General features: G+C 43.2%; 1 protein-coding gene across 1 annotated transcript; it reads right to left on the bottom strand.

The window, feature by feature from the left end:
* Positions 1–8,001: 8,001 nt before the first annotated feature.
* Positions 8,002–10,246, bottom strand: LOC147605835 (small ribosomal subunit protein eS24z-like). Its single transcript, XM_086792307.1, has 5 exons — positions 10,055–10,246; positions 8,907–8,948; positions 8,570–8,740; positions 8,384–8,470; positions 8,002–8,285 (listed from the first exon to the last, which is right to left on the bottom strand). The coding sequence occupies exons 1-5, from the start codon at positions 10,127–10,129 to the stop codon at positions 8,244–8,246; spliced, it is 417 nt and encodes a 138-aa protein (XP_086648433.1). The 5' UTR covers positions 10,130–10,246; the 3' UTR covers positions 8,002–8,243.
* Positions 10,247–19,388: the final 9,142 nt, after the last annotated feature.

The following is a 19,388-nucleotide window of genomic DNA, read 5'->3' as shown; positions in this document are numbered from 1 at the left end:
GAGTATTTGGACATTAATGTATTGCAAGGAAATCAAAGAGCTTTAGAGTGTGATTCTTGTAAGGCTACATTGCAATTTGATTTTCCATCAAGTTTGCCAATCATGCAGGGATCATTCCCTGGAGTTGTTTGTCATGTGCACATAGTGTATCTATCGTGTGTAGCACGTACACAAGACTAGCTTCGAGGCTTGGGGTAGCTTGGAGCTAGGCACGCTAATTGGTGAGTTGGGCTAGGGATAAATTGACGGGCAGGCGTCTAAGTGGGGACGCCCTAGCTAGCGGGCAACCAAGTGTGGACTTTCAGTGACCAGCGAAGAACCTATAAAAGGGTGGCCAAGGTCAGTCAGTTGGCCAGAGTCTCGCAAGTCTATGCGAGAGTTTTGTGGTCATGAGCCTGGATCTAGTGCAGACGTGCACTTGCTTCATGATGCAGCCTTAGCCAATAGCAGTCTCGAGGTCCGCGAGGGTAGATCTGTGACAGTATGGGATGTCATGGGGTAGAGATTGGTCGGTGGTGCATCTTGCTAGTTGGCTCAGCTCATGGCTCGGTGTGGACAACCAAGTCTTGTGGGTTTTGCCCACGGCTATGGTTGGGTGGTGAATCAGGCCTGCACCACCTTCACGTTTTATGGCCTTGTTTTGCAAGTTTCTGGTCGTGTTTCAAGTTTCCTCTACGAGGAGACCCTTGGGGATTTGACAGTGGTATCCATGCCTCAAAGAACATGCAAGTTGGTAGGTAGAGAATAAAGAGGTCAAAGAAAAAGGTATGAGTTCGAGATGGCTACTGTTTTTATGTTTACTGCTACTTTTTCCACATTTCAACGTGTCTTTTTTATTATTTATTTAATTTACATCGCCGAAACCCAAGTTGGGTGGTGGAGATGAAAGGGGTCGACTTGGACAGTTTGTGAAGAGGGATTGTCGGCTGTGTGAATCAGCAAGATTACAGAGCCTGTCGACTGTGTGAATCAACAAGGTAGAGAGCTTGTCGATTGTCGGCTGTGCGTGAGAAACAAGCCGCTAGGTCTGTCGGCAAACAACATGCAGTCGGGCGACCGCTGCTGTTCGCAGGTGACGGCGAAGACCTTCGCTGCAGTCGACAGGTGGCTAGTACACCGTTTTTTTAAGCCCTCCGCGGTTGCTTTGGTTGCTTTCCGTTTTTTCTAAGAACCTTACGTTTTTTGAAAAACAATGTAGGAAAAAAAAAAAGCATGCAGCGTGGGTTTTAAAAAACGAAGGTAGCGTGTTTTATTTCAAACACGACTAGGGTGGTTTTTTTTAGTGTGGCTTTTCACGGTTTATGTGTGGCTTTTACAAAAGTCATTCCGTGAGGTTTTTATTTATTTTAAATACAACATCCTTGCTTACCAGCAATTCAAGTGTAGTAGGATTATAGCATCTATATCCTTTTTGCTCAAGGAAATACCCAATGAACACACATTTTTTTGTATTTGAATCCAGCTTAGTACGCAACTCATCTGGCACATACACATATACAAAGTGAGACAAATCAAGTTTCTTGCCAGTAAACTTCTCTTCTGGCGTTACATCATGAAGAAGAAGGGTGCTAAGACCAACGAGGGACGACCCAAGATAAAGACAGCCAACCAATTGTCTTTGACAGGTACTTCAGACGCTATACTTTCTCGCCCTAGTTCGTGTTCTGATTGTTTGTTCAACTCTAAGGTTTTTGACTTGCACGATCTTCTCCAAGTTATGAAGAAGAGAATCCACATTCTTTTGGACCCCAGAAGCTCACACAACTTTATTAATTACAAACTTGTATAGAAATTGGGTCTGGACACAACGCCTAGCCCTACGAGATACGCCTACCTGCGGGTCGGTAAGTGTGGGATCGAAAGGTGGAGAAGCTACCAATCCGAATTCAAGACTACATCGATATTCTGGAGTACTATGTTATGCACCTAGAGCATGTAGACTTGCTATTAGGGATTGAGTAGTTTAAGACCCTTAAGGTCCAGATAGATTGGTCTAGTCATTCTTTTTCTTTTGCACATAGGAACACCCAGTTTTGTATCCAATGTGATTGTATACATCCATCTCAGGGACCTCTTCTAAATACATTTGATTTTAAAAATATAATGGATTCTTCTTTGTATATTGCTTTCCACTGTGCCTTGATTCCACTTTCTTCATTTCTCATACCTACTATGGATGTTAATGAATGAAGTGTGTTTGAAAGCAAAGAATTAAAGAAGTTACTTAGCTCATTTCAAGATGTATTTCTCAAGGAGCTGCCATTGGGCTTACCACCCGAAAGGACAGTGGATCATCATATTGATCTAATCCCTGTTGCTCAACCTGTTAGCATTCCGCCTTACAGGATGAGCCAGGCTGAGGAAGATGAGTTGGCCAAATAGCTCGTAGATTATTTGAGGATGTGTTAGATCCGTCCAAGTAAACCACCTTGGGGTGCGCCTGTGTTACTTAGGAGAAAGAAGGACGACACCTAGTGAATGTGTGTAGATTACAAGAGATTAAACAAAGTAACAGTCAAGAATCCCCTAGATTCGATGACCTGATTAACCGTTTAGTGGGAGTGAAGTATTTCACAAAGATAGATTTACGTGCTGGCTACCACCAGATATGTATTCATGAAAGGCACGTCGAAAGAACTGCCTTTCGGACTAGGTATGGCCATTACGAGTTTCTCGTATTGCCTTTTGGCTTGACCAATGCTCCATCCACTTTCTACTAGCAAATGATGAACGATCTTTTTCGTGAATATTTGGGAAAGTTCGTGGTTGTGTTCCTAGACGATATTTTAGTCTACATTTGTACTCTTGAGGATCATGTTAGACACCTCACGATTGTCTTGACTATTTTAAGACAGAATCGACTATATGCTAAATTTAGTAAATGTGAGTTTTTTATGACAGAAATCATTTACTTGGGACACAAGATCACACGAGACAAGTTGAGCATTGACTATGACCGAGTCCAGAAGGTTTTGGCTTGGCCAATATCATAGAGGGTGAGACAACTTCGTTCTTTTCTAGGTTTTGTTGTTTTCCTTCAGAAATCTGTGCAGGAGTACCCTTAGCTCACACTACTGATAACCGACTTGTTGAAAGGTCATGGACATAAGTCGAATCAACCTATCCCTTGGAATAATGATTTGGATATGGCCTTCAGATTTTTGAAAGATAAAGTCAAGGAAGCACCTATCTTAGCACTACTCGATCCTAGTCGACCTTATGTTCTTGAGACTGACGTGAATGACTATGCGATCGGGGCTGCTCTATTCCAAGATTGTAGACCTGTTGCTTTCGAGAGTCGAAAGCTAGACGACACTCGATCTCATTGGCCAACCCTTGAGAAGGAGCTTTATGCTGTCATTTAGGCTCTCACGGTTTGGAGGTATTATTTATATAGCTCCAAGTTTGTGGTATTGATTGATCATCAGTCAATCAAGTATGTGTGATGCGGATGATTTGAGAGGACGAAAAGCTAGATGAGTAGAGTTAATGCAAGATTTTGATTTTGGAATACGCTATCGAAAGGGGTCCATGAATAGTGTAGTAGATACGCTTAGTCGGATCAGAGAGGTGAATACTTTGTTGTTCACCGAGATTTCCACTGACTTATTTCAGTCATTGAGAGGGCTTTGCAGGACTGATATAGTTATTTTGGTCCATATTGGCAAAGGATCCAAAACGGGAGCTTACTGATTGACCAAGACTCGATGACTGAGCAGCCTTCGATTCAGGTTGTGCGAGGCCAGTGGATGATTCGGAATGGTTTACTGTTCCATAATGACAAAATTTGTGTACCACATGTTCCGGACATTAGGTCCAAGATTCTTAAGAAGTGTCATGACGCCCCTTCTACTGGACACCTCGGGGTACACAGGACATTATCTTTAGTGAGACACACTTTCTATTGGCCAAAGATGAAGCCCAAAGATGAAAGGGTATGTAGAAGATTGTCCTCAAGTGTCAGATTTGTCAAGCAAATAAAGCTGAACGCTTTCGACAGGTTGGGATGTTGCATCCTTTACAAGTCCCAAGTAATAAGTGGGAAAGTATTTCCATGGATTTTATTACTGGATTACCTAGAACACGTCAAGGCCATGATTCCGTTTGACAAAGATGGCTAGATTTTCACCTACACGGAAGACTGTTATAGCTACGCAATTAGCAAGGCAATTTATTGAGCAATTGTTTAGACTGTGTGGATTACCGCAAGACATAGTTAGTGATAGGGACTCTAAGTTTACAAGTGACTTTTGGAGGTTTGTTTATTAGAAGTTAGAAACAACTTTAGATCTGAGTTACTCTGAAGGGGTGAATCAAACTTTGGAGGACATGCTTCGTGCATGTCTCCAAAAGACAAGGTTCATGGGAGGATTATCTTTCTATGTTAGAATTTTCATACAACAGTACTAAGCATACTAGTATAAATTTTTATCCTTTTATGCTTATGTACAGATTTCAACCTAGATCACCTGTTACCGTGGGATTTTCAGGACTTCAGCAGGATGCAACGCGTACTTTTTTGCAAGACATGCAAGAAATGTTACAAGTTGCAAAGGAATTTATTAGAAGCGCTCAAGATAGAGATAGATTTTATTCTAATAGACGTCATTCACTGAGAGAGTTCTCTAAAGGAACGATGGTGTATTTGCGAGTTCCGAAAGATTCCATGACTTTACGGACGGGTCGATCTCTGAAACTATCCCCTAGATATTGCGGACCATTTTGAGTCAAACGTCAGATTGGTTCGGTTGGATATGAATTGGACTTGCCTTCTCATGTGAAAGTTCATCCTGTATTTCATGCCAGTAGACTTAAGGAAGTACTGGGTGAAACACACCAGCTAGTTACTCCTCAAGAAATCATCGATGTCGAGGATATGACATTTGTGCCACACGAATCGAAAAAGATTCTTGGATTTTGTGAAAGACGATTGCGGTATACACTACATACGAAATACAAGATCAAGTGGAAGGATCGTGTGGAGGAGGACGCTACATGGGAGACACTGACTACTCTTCAGAGGGATTACCCTGGGTTTTTACTGAGCTCAAGAGTGAGCTTTTAGAGGAAGGGGAGTATGTCATGTACACAGAGTGTATCTATTATGTGCAGCACGCACACAAGACTAGCTTCAAGGATTGGGGTAGCTTGGAGTTGGCAGGCTGATTTGTGAGTTGGACTAGGGATAGACTAACGAGCGTCCGGTGACCAACCAAGAGCCTATAAAAGGGTGGCCAAGGTCAGTCAGCTGGTCAAAGTCTCGAGAGTCTATGCGAGAGCTCTGTGGTTAGGAGCATTGATCTAGTGCAGACGTGCACGTGCTACATGCAACCGAGGCCGACAGCAGTCTCGAGGCCCGTGAGGGTAGCTCCGTGGTGGCGGTATGGGACGTCACGGGGTAGAGATTGGTCGATTCATCTTGCTAGTTAGCTCAGCTCATGGCTCGGTGGGGATAACCAAGTCTTGTGGGTTTTGCCCACGGTTGTCATGGTTGGGTGGTGAGTCACGCTTGCACTCCCTTCGCGTTTTATGGCCTTGTGTTGCAGCTTTCGGGTTGTGTTTTAGGATTTCTCTTCGAGGAGACCCTTGGGGATTTGACATTGATGCACAAGGATTTGTGAGCTACATGTGTTCCACCATTTGATACAATCCTTGGTAGGGTAGAGCTAAGAAGAGTAGTAATGTAAGGCATGATTCGAGAAGCAAGAAACTAGAGCTCCAAATCAATGACCAAGCTATCAAGATTGATTTATACATATGCATTGCCAAGTCACTCGGGGTTTCAAACATGGATCAAACCTTAAACCATAAAAAAGAAGAGGATAGAATAAGACTACACTCATGTACCTTCACTGTACTCTTCTACGACCATAGAATACTTTCTAAGAGTACCCAAATGATGGCCATAGAAGAAAATTTGGTTTTGAAAATTTTTGATGACATTTTTTCGAACTACTTGAGCACATTTCCTAACAAAAACTTTCTTTGAAAGTTTTCTACAAAAGTCTCCAAAAGCTACAAAAATGATTTTTCTACAAGGCTCCAAATGTGTAACCTTTAACTTGTTTATAAAGGGATTCTCATGGCTTTGATACCAATAATATTAATCCACCAAACACCCCTAATGAATTGCCTAGATAATAGGCTCTATCCTTTATGGTTAGCTTGGTTAATTTTACACAACTACCACATTTTGTATGATACTTATTTTGAAATGAAATACAGTGATAGTAGTCAAAAAGAGTGTATGGCTTTGGCTAAAAGTGATTATGCAAATCAAAAGCACTAATAGAAGAAAAGCTCTTATGCCATGTGAGAAAACACTAATAAGTAGTGTGACCAACTTCACACAACACTATCTTTCTATACACAAATTATGCTCAAGATTACACCAATAAAGAGAGAACAAGTGTTTTTTTAATGTTTACTACCACATAGCAAGTGACTTACAAGTCCTACGCACCAACACAAGCTATGCCGATGAAGAATGAAAGGAACAAAAGGACACAATGGATGTAAAAGGGCCATGCTAAATCCTACTTAGCCCTATGTGACTGGTACATTTGTTTGGGATTGACATGAATACGACTGCATGTGGTCATCCAGACACACCTACTGCACCTTGTAATGTTCCATATTCAGAAGCTGTCAATTAAGCTCGTGCACCCTTGTACTCGCACTCTTCTCCCCATGCTTCGGTCACACTAGCCATCAAGACTTGGTACACACAACTACACATGTGATTAGTCGCATCACATGGGTGTAGTCCCATGTATAAGTAAACCTATCTTCTTCAATCACTTTTCACTATCACAGAATACCATTCATCGTATTGTTGCACAATTTTTACAACGATGAAAAGTAAAGTAAGCTGGAAGATTTCTTCCATGTGTTCAAACCATACAAGGAAATCAAATTGCCCACTCAAGATAAGAAAAGTTGATGGGTACTCATGAAAGTCTGCTAGGATAGAAGGATAGGCTTTGATTTTATAGGGGACAAGTATTGAGGCGTGCTGTGTGAATCATGTTGGGCCAAGTCACGACCTACAAAGAGAATCTATCATTGAACCAAAAATCCCTTAACCTATATAGCTCTAACAACAACTGCATGCTTCTTCAAGGACACTTTAAGGGGTAAGGGTGACTGGAAATAGGTCATATTTTGGGGTAAGTTTCAGCACCACTGGTTGATCAACTAGCTCCCACTTGAAGCTATATATCAGCCCGCTGCAATGATTTTCATTTTTTTGCTGGTGCTTTGGAAGCACAAAGGCAGAAATGCAAGCCAGCAATCTTTGATCACCAAGGCTATCTGCTTATTAGAGCACTACCGTTCCAACAATTAACTTGTCAATCACTAGTCGCAACCTAGAGGAGAAAATCTATCATTGAACCAAAAATCCCTTAACCTATATAGCTCTAACACCTCTTCAGGGACACTTATTACTCAAAGCCGTCATCATTGCATTTTAAGGGTAAGGGTGACTGGAAATAGGTCATATTTTGGGGCAAAGTTTCAGCACCACTGGTTGATCAATTAGCTCCCACTCGAAGCCATATTTCAGCCCACTGCAATGATTTTAATTTTTTTGCTGGTACTTTGGAAGCACAAAGGCAGAAATGTAAGCCAGCAATCTTTGATCACCAATGCTATCTGCTTATAGAGCACTACTGTTCCAACAATGAACTTGTCAATCATCAGCTAATTAAGGAGGCTTCAGACGACGTGCAGCCTTCTCCCTGCAAAAGGCGCTGAGAGATGTGGCAAGAGGGACTGCAGTCTGGGAAGGGAGCTGCCAAGATGTTTGGCAACTGTGGACATCCTGCTCCCTTCTGAAGCTACCATGGGACACCCTATATGATATGGGTTATTTAGGCATCTCATTAAAAATAAATGAAAGGAAAATGATCATTGGTAAAGCCACCCTCACCACTCAGTATCAGATGTAAGAGCTTGTGACAGAAAATACATTAAAAATGATACCAAGAGGCAATGCAATGCTTACTAATCAGATCTCACCCATTTCAATAAAGTTTTCCAAAAATGAACTACAAAAATTTTTAAGCGCAGGTCCAATAACATCTGAGGCACTCATAATCACTCCCTGTTGTGACATAAATCTCTTGGAAACTCAAGGCTGAAGATACCAAGTTAGATAGAGAAGCAATAGTCTATCAGTTAGGCACAAGGAAGAATCATCTGGTTCAGAAGAGTGCAATCTAAGGTGGCTGTTCCATCTTTTACTTCTTCTTGCCACCTTTCTGGACATCACCCGCCTTCGACTGGAACAATTAGGCGATTTGTCAGAAAATTGACATCGAAAATCAGTGTGTTTCACAAGAAGAATACAATAAAACCCTATAAAAGAAAGAAGCTATACCTTCTTCACACCACGGATCTTCTTAGCCCTATTTTTCCTCTCCTTCATTTGCTTCCGTGACTTCTCCACCTTTGTAGCTAACCCATTCTATCCACAACATGCAAAAAATATCCAAGAGTTAGAGCAGGCTTCCCTGTGCATGTTGACTGGTTGAAAGAACTATACACAACAGTGTTTGCTACTTACTCTGATAAGCCGATACTTTGGTTCGTACTTCTTAGCCGAATCCAAGTTGTCATAGATAAGCCCAAACCCAGTGGATTTCCCACCTCCAAATTGAGTTCGGAAACCAAACACGAAAACTGTCTGGGGATCACGTACGTCATACAGCTTGGCTAGCTTCTCCTTCAGCTCAGCCTGATGGGACAAAAACCAAACACAAAAACTGTCTGTGGATCATGTACTTCATACAGCTTGGCTAGCTTCTCCGTCAGTTCAGCCTGATAGGACAAAATCCCAGAGATAAAGCACACAAAGATATACACTAGAGGGCTGACACACAAGACCAAACTATCAACAATACCTTGGAGACATTGGCGCGACCAGGATGAAGCACATCCACAACCTGCAAATACACAAACCAGAAATACAACAGTTAGATGTTTAGGTAACACTCCACTGTTTCTTCTTCCCGACCTGGAAACACAACTTTACTCCCTACACTCATCCTACTACATGCCACTTGCATCCATTCCATGGGTGTAAATACATGAGAATCCAAAGGAGAAAAAACAGAATGGAATGCCAAACAATCTGGGACAATCATTTTGCTCAGCTCTTGACAAATCAAGGGAGCACCCAGCACCCAGATGCGTTAGTATGCCTCACCGTAGGTCACCATTTTCATGGCTTTCATCCCCTCTAATTTTAAATGTGAAAGAGCTCTTCCCCATCCCCACATTTATCATGTGAAAGGAGGACAATGGATGATATTTTTTAACTTTTGGCAAATCATATGCATACAAACGTAGCATTATTAACAGGGACAATGCCAAATGCTCTCAAATCAGCACAGAAATTGTAATGTAAAACACCCATGAACTATATACAATGATATCATGTGTGTGTCAATCACCATATTCCACAACTGAAGTTTAAAACAACACTGGGAAACCTCCTGAACGTTCTACAATTGCTGGACCCAAAAAAGCAGGAAAGGCACATGCCTAGCTCCCCTCACTGGTTACTAAAACAAAGTAGGACTTCCGCCATCCTCAACCTATATTTCGTAGGCCAAGAATCATGAGATTTGGGATATGTGCAGCTACTTCATGCTCGGATTGGCTTAATTTCTGCAGGATTTTTCATGCAGCCAAGGCCCTGAATCGGCAGAAAATCCTATTGAAATCCACAAGATCCCCTATAGTCAACTGCAAGCTTTGAATATAAGCGGCAGAAGCTAATAAACTTCTTCACCCCTAAGAATCCAACAAAATCTAAGAAATCACAGCAAAATCACTGCAAAACCTCTAACTCCCACTAAGAAACTCTGCTCGACACTAAGACCACTGCATAACCCTAAAAACACTAGAACCTGCATGCGAATTCACTGCTTTCAACCATAAAACTCCCCTGACTCGATCCATCGCAAACCTAACGACTTTGATAAAAATCCATTGCTTACTCTAAAACATCTGCAGGCTTCAGAAGGGACAAGAGGAAGGCACTCACAAATTGCTTGCGGGACAGAAGGCGGTTGGTCATGAACTTGCGCGTGCGCACGGTGCAGTTCTTGAGGTCAGCCATGGCCAGATCGAAGGAGAGCTCCTCCGCTACAGCCCACTCGTAGAAGAAAATGCGCAAGGAGAAAGCAGGTTTGCGTTGCGGGTTAGCAAAATAGGGTTTTTGCTAACGCCTTTCACACTATGAAAGATAACAAGGGCGCCCATAAGGTATTTTACATATGAGTAGAGGTAGTAAGGTTTTTTTTACAGATAATTATGCCAAGGATAAAGCCTTTCAGCAAATATTGAAAAAATATTAAAAAAACATCGTGCTATTAGACTAGTATTGTGCAAGGCACTTAGGCATGGAAAGGTGGACTCTCGACTCCCAAACTTACAACCAATCAAGTTGCAAAATTGCAACTGCCTTCACATAAGCCATGTAATAGGTCCAACTTAAATAACCACATGTTGTTTTGCCCGATGAGGTTTGGTGCCTAGTCACAGTCATCACATCAACGCCTCACCATTTGGAAGTTGCTGAAAAGAGTTCCAATGGCAATGTAAGTTTTAACAATTGGCTCGTGTGAAGAGACTGCTACATGTTAGACTAGTTTTGTGCAAGGCACTTAGGCATGGACATGTGTACTCGTGATTCCCAAGCTTACAACCAATCATGTTGCAAAATTGTATTTGGGCAGGTGTAACTACACAACATTTGGAAGTTGTTGAAAAGAGTGCTAATGGCAATGTAAGTTTTGACAATTGGCTCATGTGAAGAGACTACTACATGCTAGACAAGTTTTGTGCGAGGCACTTAGGCATGGAAATGTGGACTCGTGATTCCCAAGCTTACAACCAATCATGTTGCAAAATTGTTGTCACGTAGGCTGTAACGCCTGTGAGACCGACGGCGGCAGACCGGATGGCCAAGAACGTGGCCATCCGGGGTTCAGTGGGAGAGGACGCCCATGCAGAGTCATGGGCGGCCAGGCTAGTGTGGACGGCAAGCCACACACTATATAGCCTGGGGGATGAGGGGCAATCCTCATTCTTCCTCTATGGCTGGGTGGTGAGCCAGAGGCTGTCCCCTCTCGTGGTAACGCCCGTAGTGGCGTTACGGGTATCTAACACTTGCCCGTAGTGGCGTTACAGGTATCTAATACTGGTATCAAAGCGTCGGTTCGATTGGGTCGTTAAGGTTAGCGCGTGACCGGGGGACCAGAGCCCACTCAATGGTTTTCAACCATTCAAAATCTCATCCTTATCTCCACAATGGAGTGTGTGGAGGGAGGTAACCAGAATTGAAAGGAAGAACTCTCTCTCTCTCTCTCTCTCTCTCTCTCTCTCTCTCTCTCTCTCTCTCTCTCTCTCTCTCTCTCTCTCTCTCTCTCGGTGGCACACACCAAAGCGAATCTGCACAGCAGGTAAGCAATTTTTGTTTTTTTGCGTTGAAGCTTGTCTGCGAAAGACGTTTTTGTTTTGGTGTAGAGAGAGACGTTTTGGTGTAGAGAGAGGTCATCTGAGGCGAAGAGAGGGAACGATGATGGCCTACGTTGGCCTACGTTGTGCAGAAACAACAGCACAACGGCCGTGAGGAAAGCCTACGTTGTGCATAAACTCTTTCTCTCTCTCTCGGCTGTGAAGCACTCGGCTGCGGGGCGGGCCAGGCCATACCGGCCAGCTCGGCCAGCGCAGCCAGCGCGGCCAGCCAAGCCAGCGCAACAGGCGGCGGCCAGCCAGAGAAGCCAGTGCAACAGGCGGCCACCAGAGAAGAAAAAAATCATTTATTTTTTTATATTTTAATTATTCATTTTTAATAAAATTAAAAATGAAACTAAATTCAAACGGATCCTCTCTCTCGGCTGGGGAGGGATAATCCCGGCAACAAGGGATAATCCGACTGTTTCAGGCACAACCTCCCGAGCAAATTTATTTTTGTTATGAGTTGCAGCGCTTGTAGAGGCTCGCAGCGCAACACAAATCGACAGGCGACCGTAAGGGGGCTGACTATTCTCTCTCCACCACAGCTCATTTTATTAGCATTTTTTTTATAATTTTCGAATTCTCGCATTTTCTTTGTGCAAGAATTAAAGATGTCTGCTAGGCGTAGTGTGTCCCCACCGCCTTCTACTCTCTCCTGTTTTCAGGTCTCTTGTCCTCGATCGCGGGTTTGACCCCGACCGAATTGTCAAGTCGTACACGCCCCGGTCAGGAGTGCGCTCGTCGATCATGCGTGATCCGCCACCAGCGCCCTCCTCGTCTGTTGACCCCGCCTAAGGACCCAACAAGCCCACAGCGGCCGCATTAGTAGATGACCCCTTTCTGGCCGATGAGCCAGAGGACATGAACACCGACGTCGCCGAGGGGACCGAGGAGGACCTCTTGGAGTACGACGACGATGATTATGACCAATTGGACCCTACCGACGTCCTGACAGAGACGGAGCTCTCTAGTGGACTGTTTAAATATCTTAATGCCAAACTGAACAATATGGGTAAAGTCCAGGCTGATTTAGTCACGATGCTACAGAGTATCTCCACACGGTTAGATGCACTGACAGCCGCCTCGGCTAGTACTCCGACTCCTCATGGTAGTCGAGCTCTTGCGGCACGGGTGAGCATAGCCTTGCTAGTAGTTGCAGGAGTACAGGCCGATGCGCCTGCGGGGCCATCCGTAGCGACAGCTTCGTCGTTATTAAAAGACTTAAAGTCGCCTAGTTTTGGTGGCGAGGAGAAGGAGAGAAACAAGGACTCGGTCAATATGTTTCTAGCGAAGTGGTCAGATTTGCACGTGCTGCAACAGCAGCCTAGCCGGATACAGCCCGTAGCCTCTCATTAACCGACAAAGCGTACAAGTGGTGGATGAGTTTGACAACTCGTCCTGCCACTTGGACGGAGTTTGAAACGATGTTTCGAAAAGAGTTTTTGCCTGTTAATGAGGCGGAGAGAAGCTGGGAGTTATGGGACAAGTGCTCGATGGAGAACAAATCCCTGACTCAGTACATCTCAGACTATAGGGAGATAGTACTCAAGCTAAAGGGGATCGATACATTCCAGACATTGCGAGGCTTTAAAAGAGGCCTCAAAGATGATTACCTTGAGTACGTAGAGCCCTTACAGCCTAAAGACTTAGCAGAGGCAATTAAGTACGCGCAGATATTTGATGACATCAAGTGCCGTAGTGCGCGTGGTGGTTCGAGCAGGGCCGAGGGTAGTGAAAAGAGGAGGTCAGGCCTTAAAAGAAAAGGGTTCCGCAGTGATAAACAAGGGGATAGGACGGACCAAGAAGGACAGGGTGGTCATTGGTCTAAAAAACCGCGACCATCCAAGAAGAAAAGAGACATCGAAATCCAAAAGAAAGAGCAGTATATTAAAGCGCGAAAGGAAAATCGTTGCTTTAATTGCAATGATGTAGGGCACACGAAGGCTGAGTGTCCAAAGCCTAAAGCCGGCACGATTGGCAACGAGCCCAAAAAAGATGGTAAATCCTTGAGGTAGTTGCATACAGTGCAGAGACTCCCTCTCAATTCCGCAGAGAGTTCAGAGAGGTGACAGTGTGTCATTGTGATGAGCATCACGCTTGTTCAGTGACACCAGCGATGTGGCAGCCTACTGTAGGTCCGCATGACATGGTGTGCATGTATGGCACCATAGGTGGCCGTAGAGTCACAGTTTTTATTGATGATGGAGCTAGCCACAACTTCTTGAACTACTCGTTAGTCAAGAAGTTGGGGTTGACTGAGACCCGGAGTGATCATGAGTATATTGTTGGCCTAGCCAACGGATATGACAAAACGGTATGGAATACCGTAGTATTGGGAGTCCCATTATCTATACAGGACTACGAGGCTCCGCTTGACTTTCAGGTCATGCACTTAGCCAGAGCAGACGTATATCTAGGCAGGGAGTGGCGGTATGGCTTGGGCCCTAGTCTAGCTCGGAATTACTTACATAATACGCTATGTTTTGAGCACGGAGGTAGAGTCATTACCCTACAGGGCGACCTTACTGTCCCCGCCACACCACTTATTTCCTCCATGGAGCTGTGTACAGCGGTCCGCAGAGACCAGATATAGCAGAGGTATATGCTTGTTACCCTCTTTTAAATTCTGTTTCCATATGAAACTGTAAATGATGTTTGCGTAAACAAACAAGGAAAACAAAATAGCCTTGGACGAGACCCACTGTTTGAAAACCCTGTTTGGCATACATGTGATTCAAACAATAAAAAATCCAAGGTGAAACAGACATTAAAGAAAGAGTACGTAGATACTTTAATGAATTTATTAGAGGAATTTCATGATGTTTTTCCTGATGATTTACCAGATGGTTTACCACCATCTAGAGAAGTAGACCATGGCATCGAAGTTATGCCAGGATCAAAACCTATAAGCAAACCTGCTTATAGATTAAGCCACTCCGAGGCACAGGAGGTGGAAAAAAATTTGACGGAATATTTGAACAAAGGCTTCATTCAGCCTAGTTCAAGTCCGTGGGCATCGCCTATTCTTTTGGTAAAGAAGAAAGACGGATCTATGCAGATGTGCATAGACTATAGGGCTCTTAATCAGATAACGATTAAGAACAAGTATCTGATGCCACGCATGGATGAGTTGTTTGATCAACTCTATGGATCGAGATACTTTACAAAAATAGACCTGAGATCTGGGTATCATCAGGTTAGAATAAAAGCAGAAGATGTTGCGAAGACAGCATTTAGGACCCGTTTCGGGCATTTTGAGTTTTTGGTTATGCCATTTGGGCTAACCAATGCTCCAGCGACGTTTATGATGCTGATGGACAGCATTTTACGTCCATATTTGGAAAAATTCATAGTAGTTTTCCTAGATGATATTCTTGTGTACAGTAAGACATAGAAAGAACACATAGAGCATTTGCGTCTAGTGTTCGAGTTGTTGCGAGAGCACAAACTAATGTGAATTTTTTGAAACAGAAATTCACTACCTTGGCCATATTATATCCGCCGATGGTACGCGGATGGAGCCAAAAAAAGTAGAGGCTATTCTTAAATGGCGAGCGCCGAAGAATCTCGAGGAACTGCAGATTTTTCTTAGCATGTCGGGGTTCTACCGACAGTATGTGAAGGACTATGCAAAGATCGCAGTCCCGTTGACTGACCAGTTACGGTCCAAAACAAAAAGCATTAGTTGGGGGGAAGCCCAACAGAAGAGCTTTGATAAGCTCAAGGTGACAGTAGCAGCTGCACTTGTTTTGACTATTTGTCGATATCCAAATGAGCCGTTTGTTTTGGAAACAGACGCTAGTAATGAGGCCATTGGGGCCGTACTTATGCAAAGGGGACGCCCAATTGCATTTGAGAGTAAAAAGTTAGATCGTGTGGCACAGCGTAACTACTCGGCTTATGAGCGAGAGTTACTAGCGATAGTTCATGCACTGAAAAAGTGGAGACCCTATTTATATGGTGCTACGGACCATGAAAATCTGAAATGGCTTTCAAGTCAAAATGAACTGAAGGGTAGAAAAGCTCAGTGGTGGTTGGGCGGAGATTCTACAGGAGTTTGACCTTCAGATACATTACCAAAAAGGTAAGTATAACGTGGTGGCAGATGCACTTAGTCGCATGCCACAGATTAATGAACTTAGTTTCATAGTCTTCAAGAATGATTTCTTGGAGTCACTACGTGGTTTATGTGAGCATGATCCATCTTTTACAGAGGTCTGGCGCGCTGTACGCGTACGCACTTCTTCATAGACACAACCACCTCCCTCGTTGGCACGGATTGCTAGTCCGGAGAGACTGGCCGAAGGTGCAACGGGAAGGGAAGTGAGAGTTAGTTCGGAGAGACTGGCCGAAGGTGCAACGGGAAGGGAAGCGAGAGTTAGTCCGGAGAGACTAGAAGTGTCTTCCGGGTATATTTTGGAGCCGGAGAGCTCTGACATAGACCCTTCATCACCTTTGACTGCCACAACTACCAAGGGGAGTGATAAACTTCGTCGGGGGGAGAAATATGCTAATTACTCCATTGATGACGGGTACTTACTCTACAAGGGTAGAGTATGTGTACCAATATGTGTACCAACTATTAGTGACTTTCAGGCCCAAATTCTTAAAGAAAGTCATGATAGTCCAAGTGCGGGTCATCCTGGGATTCAGAAGACCTATGCACTAGTAAAAAGACAGTTTTATTGGCCTAGTTTGTTTAAGGACGTCCAGACTTATGTGCTGAAATGCAGTAAGTGCCACGTCAATAAACAGGAACGTCTTAAGATTGGAGGACTACTCCATCCGCTGGAGATTCCTCAAGGGAAATGGGAAAGCATTTCCATGGATTTCATTACCGGTTTACCCAAGACGAGTCAAGGGAATGACTCGGTGTGGGTGGTAGTGGACAGGTTAACTAAAATGTTAACTAAAATGGCAAAGTTTATTGCCACGAAGAAAACTGTTAAAACGCCAGAGTTGGCAAAACTCTTTATTGAACATCTCTACAAGCTATATGGCCTTCTGCCCGTAGATATAGTGTCGGATAGAGATAGAAAGTTCAATAGTCATTTTTGGAGGAAAGTCTTCAAAAAGTTGGATACTACTCTGAGTATGATTACGGCAGATCATTCGGAATCTGATGGTCAAACTGAAGAGTTAACCAAATTCTAGAGGATATGTTGCGTTCTTATGTTAGTAAGAAGCAATCTAATTGGGAAGAGTACTTGCCCTTATTGGAGTTTGCCTATAACAGCTCCAAACACTCAGCGAACGACTGGATTTATGTATGGATTCCAGCCGAGATCTCCCGATAGTTGTAGGCCTAGAAAAGGAGAAGATTCAATCTGTCAAGGATTTCCTTGAAGATATGAATGATATGCTCATAGCCGCACGTGAGAGCATTCGTAGCTCTCAGAATCGCGCTAAAACTTATGCGGATAAAAGACGTAGAAAGGTGACCTTTGCAGAAGGTGACTTTGTATTTCTCAAGGTTCCTGTGCAGTCAGAAACCATGAAAACCGAAAAGTGTGATCACTTTCTCCGAGATATTGTGGTCCTTTTAAAATCCTTAAGAAGATTGGGGACGTAGCATATAAACTTGAGTTATCGGAGAGTTCTCAAGTCCATCCTGTCTTCCATGTCAGTAAACTAAAGAAATCAGTTCACAGGTTAGAGAACGCAGTTTCTCCAGAGATTTTGGTGGACTTGATAGAGCCACCAAAGATACCACATGAACTTGAAAAGATTCTAGAGTATCGTAACAGACAAACCCGACATAAAGTGTACCAGGAGGTACTTGTTAAATGGACAGATAGGGATGAGGAGGTAGCTACCTGGGAACGCCGTAGTGCAATTTCCAAGAGGTTTCCCGAGTTTGTTTTCTAAGATGAAAACTATTCTTAAGGGGGGGGTAATGTCACGTAGGCTGTAACGCATGTGATCAACGGCAGACCGGATGGCCAGGAACGTGGCCATCCGGGGTTCAGTGGGAGAGGACGCCCATGGGCGGCCAGCAGGCTAGTGTGGACGGCAGGCCACACACTATATAGCCTGGGGGATGAGGGGCAATTCTCATTCTTCCTCTATGGCTGGGTGGTGAGCCAGAGGCCGTCCCCTCTCGTGGTAATGCCCGTAGTTGCGTTACGGGTATCTAACACTTGCCCGTAGTGGCGTTACGGGTATCTAACAATTGTATTTGGGTAGGTGCAACTGCCACATAGATTTGACTTAAATAACCAACATTTGTCCTACTCAATGAGGATTGGTTCCGTACCTACCACCTAGCCGCCCACTCCTCACATCAACGACTCACCTTTTGCAAGTTGTTGCAAAGAGTGCCAATGGCCAAAAAAAAATTTTGGGTTGTAAGTTTTGACAATCAGCTCATGTGAATAGACTATTGCTGGGTGATACACATTAGGGGTATTTTGGGATGCCTTGTTAGAGTTCTCTATTAAAAAAAACTCTCAACCAATATGGCATATGTAACATAGACCTTGGGTGGATATTTATTTTGAAAAAGGATTAACATTTTAACTAAACTTAGTACCTCTTTCATTGGTTGTCTTTATTTTTATGATTGTCTTTACCTTGTGCTTTTTTTTAAAAAAAGTCCAAGTCTTTTGCTTGATAAATTACATGTTGAAAATAGTAAAAGATAGATTATGCAATATATAGTAGCTTCTATGAGGTTGAAAGAAAGATTTTAGAGCTATAATATTTATTAAATAATTGTAAATTTTCAACCTCCACCATAACTTTGATTTGGACCTGTTTTGTATATCATTTATAGTAAGTGCCAAATTAAAATTTGAGACCATAATTTCTTGGTTCTTTTCAAATTTTCATGTATTTCGAAAATAAATCAAAAACTATAATCTTTGGTCCATTATGTTGTCTTCTATAATATGAAAAATGAAAATGGAGATTGGATACTAAAGTAAGAAGAGAGAGGGATATTTTGTAACAAAGGGGATTTTTTGGATGCACTTACACATGGGGGATGGTGTTGAGATTCAAGCTCGATGTCAGCGTGCGCCAACTATGCTATGTGCTGGCATGTTAGGTAGCAGCATGTGTGAGACATAAATGACCGCGTCCAACTGGTCATAGTGTGTGGACATTAGCTAGGGTTAGTAGTGTGTGGACACAACTCAGTGTGTGTCTTGTGTATTATGGATTATGGCTTTATGCATTGTGTGAGAAGGGAGATGGCTTCCCTCTATGGTTAGGGTTTGCAATATACATTAGGGTTTGCAATATACATTAGGGTTTGCTCCTGTGTGAGAAGGGAGATGGCTTCCCTCTATGGTTAGGGTTTGCAATATACATTAGGGTTTGCTCCTGTGTGTGTGTCTCCTCTCCCTCTACCTGTTTTTCATCATGGTATCAGAGCCTGGTGCTCTTTATTAGGGTTTATGAGTGAGTGAGAGAAGAGGGAGAAGAAGCTGTGAAGCTTGGAGCACACCGAGGAGCACACCGATTTCTATCAGATCTGAGAACTTGGCCTACCGGGTAAGGTAAACACCCTTGAGCAGATTGCAGGTGATTCAAGCATAAACAAAGCAAATTAGGGTTGCCCAAAGCAAAAGAAAATTCTGTTTTTTTGCAAGCTTTCCATTGGAGCTTGGAAGCGGTGATGTATGGTGAAAATAGATGCAAATCTGGCAAAGAAACATGTATGTGACAAGGATGAATGTATTGGCAACTCATGTGCAAGCCCTACACTGATTTTGGAGCAAATATGATGCATTTGAGAGATTGAAAATCACTGTTTTTGAAGCGCTCACAAAACAGAAAAAAAGAGGTCAACTTTTGATGAAATTAAACCAAGTTTTTGGCAAAAATCAATCCATTGATGGGTTACACACATG

The sequence above is a fragment of the Cibotium barometz genome, chromosome 58 (assembly GCF_041138505.1).
Source record: "Cibotium barometz isolate CiBa-2024 chromosome 58, ASM4113850v1, whole genome shotgun sequence".
NCBI lineage: Eukaryota > Viridiplantae > Streptophyta > Polypodiopsida > Cyatheales > Cibotiaceae > Cibotium > Cibotium barometz.
The sequence above is the reverse complement of the archived record's forward strand: the minus strand, read 5'-3'. Positions and strand labels throughout refer to the sequence as shown.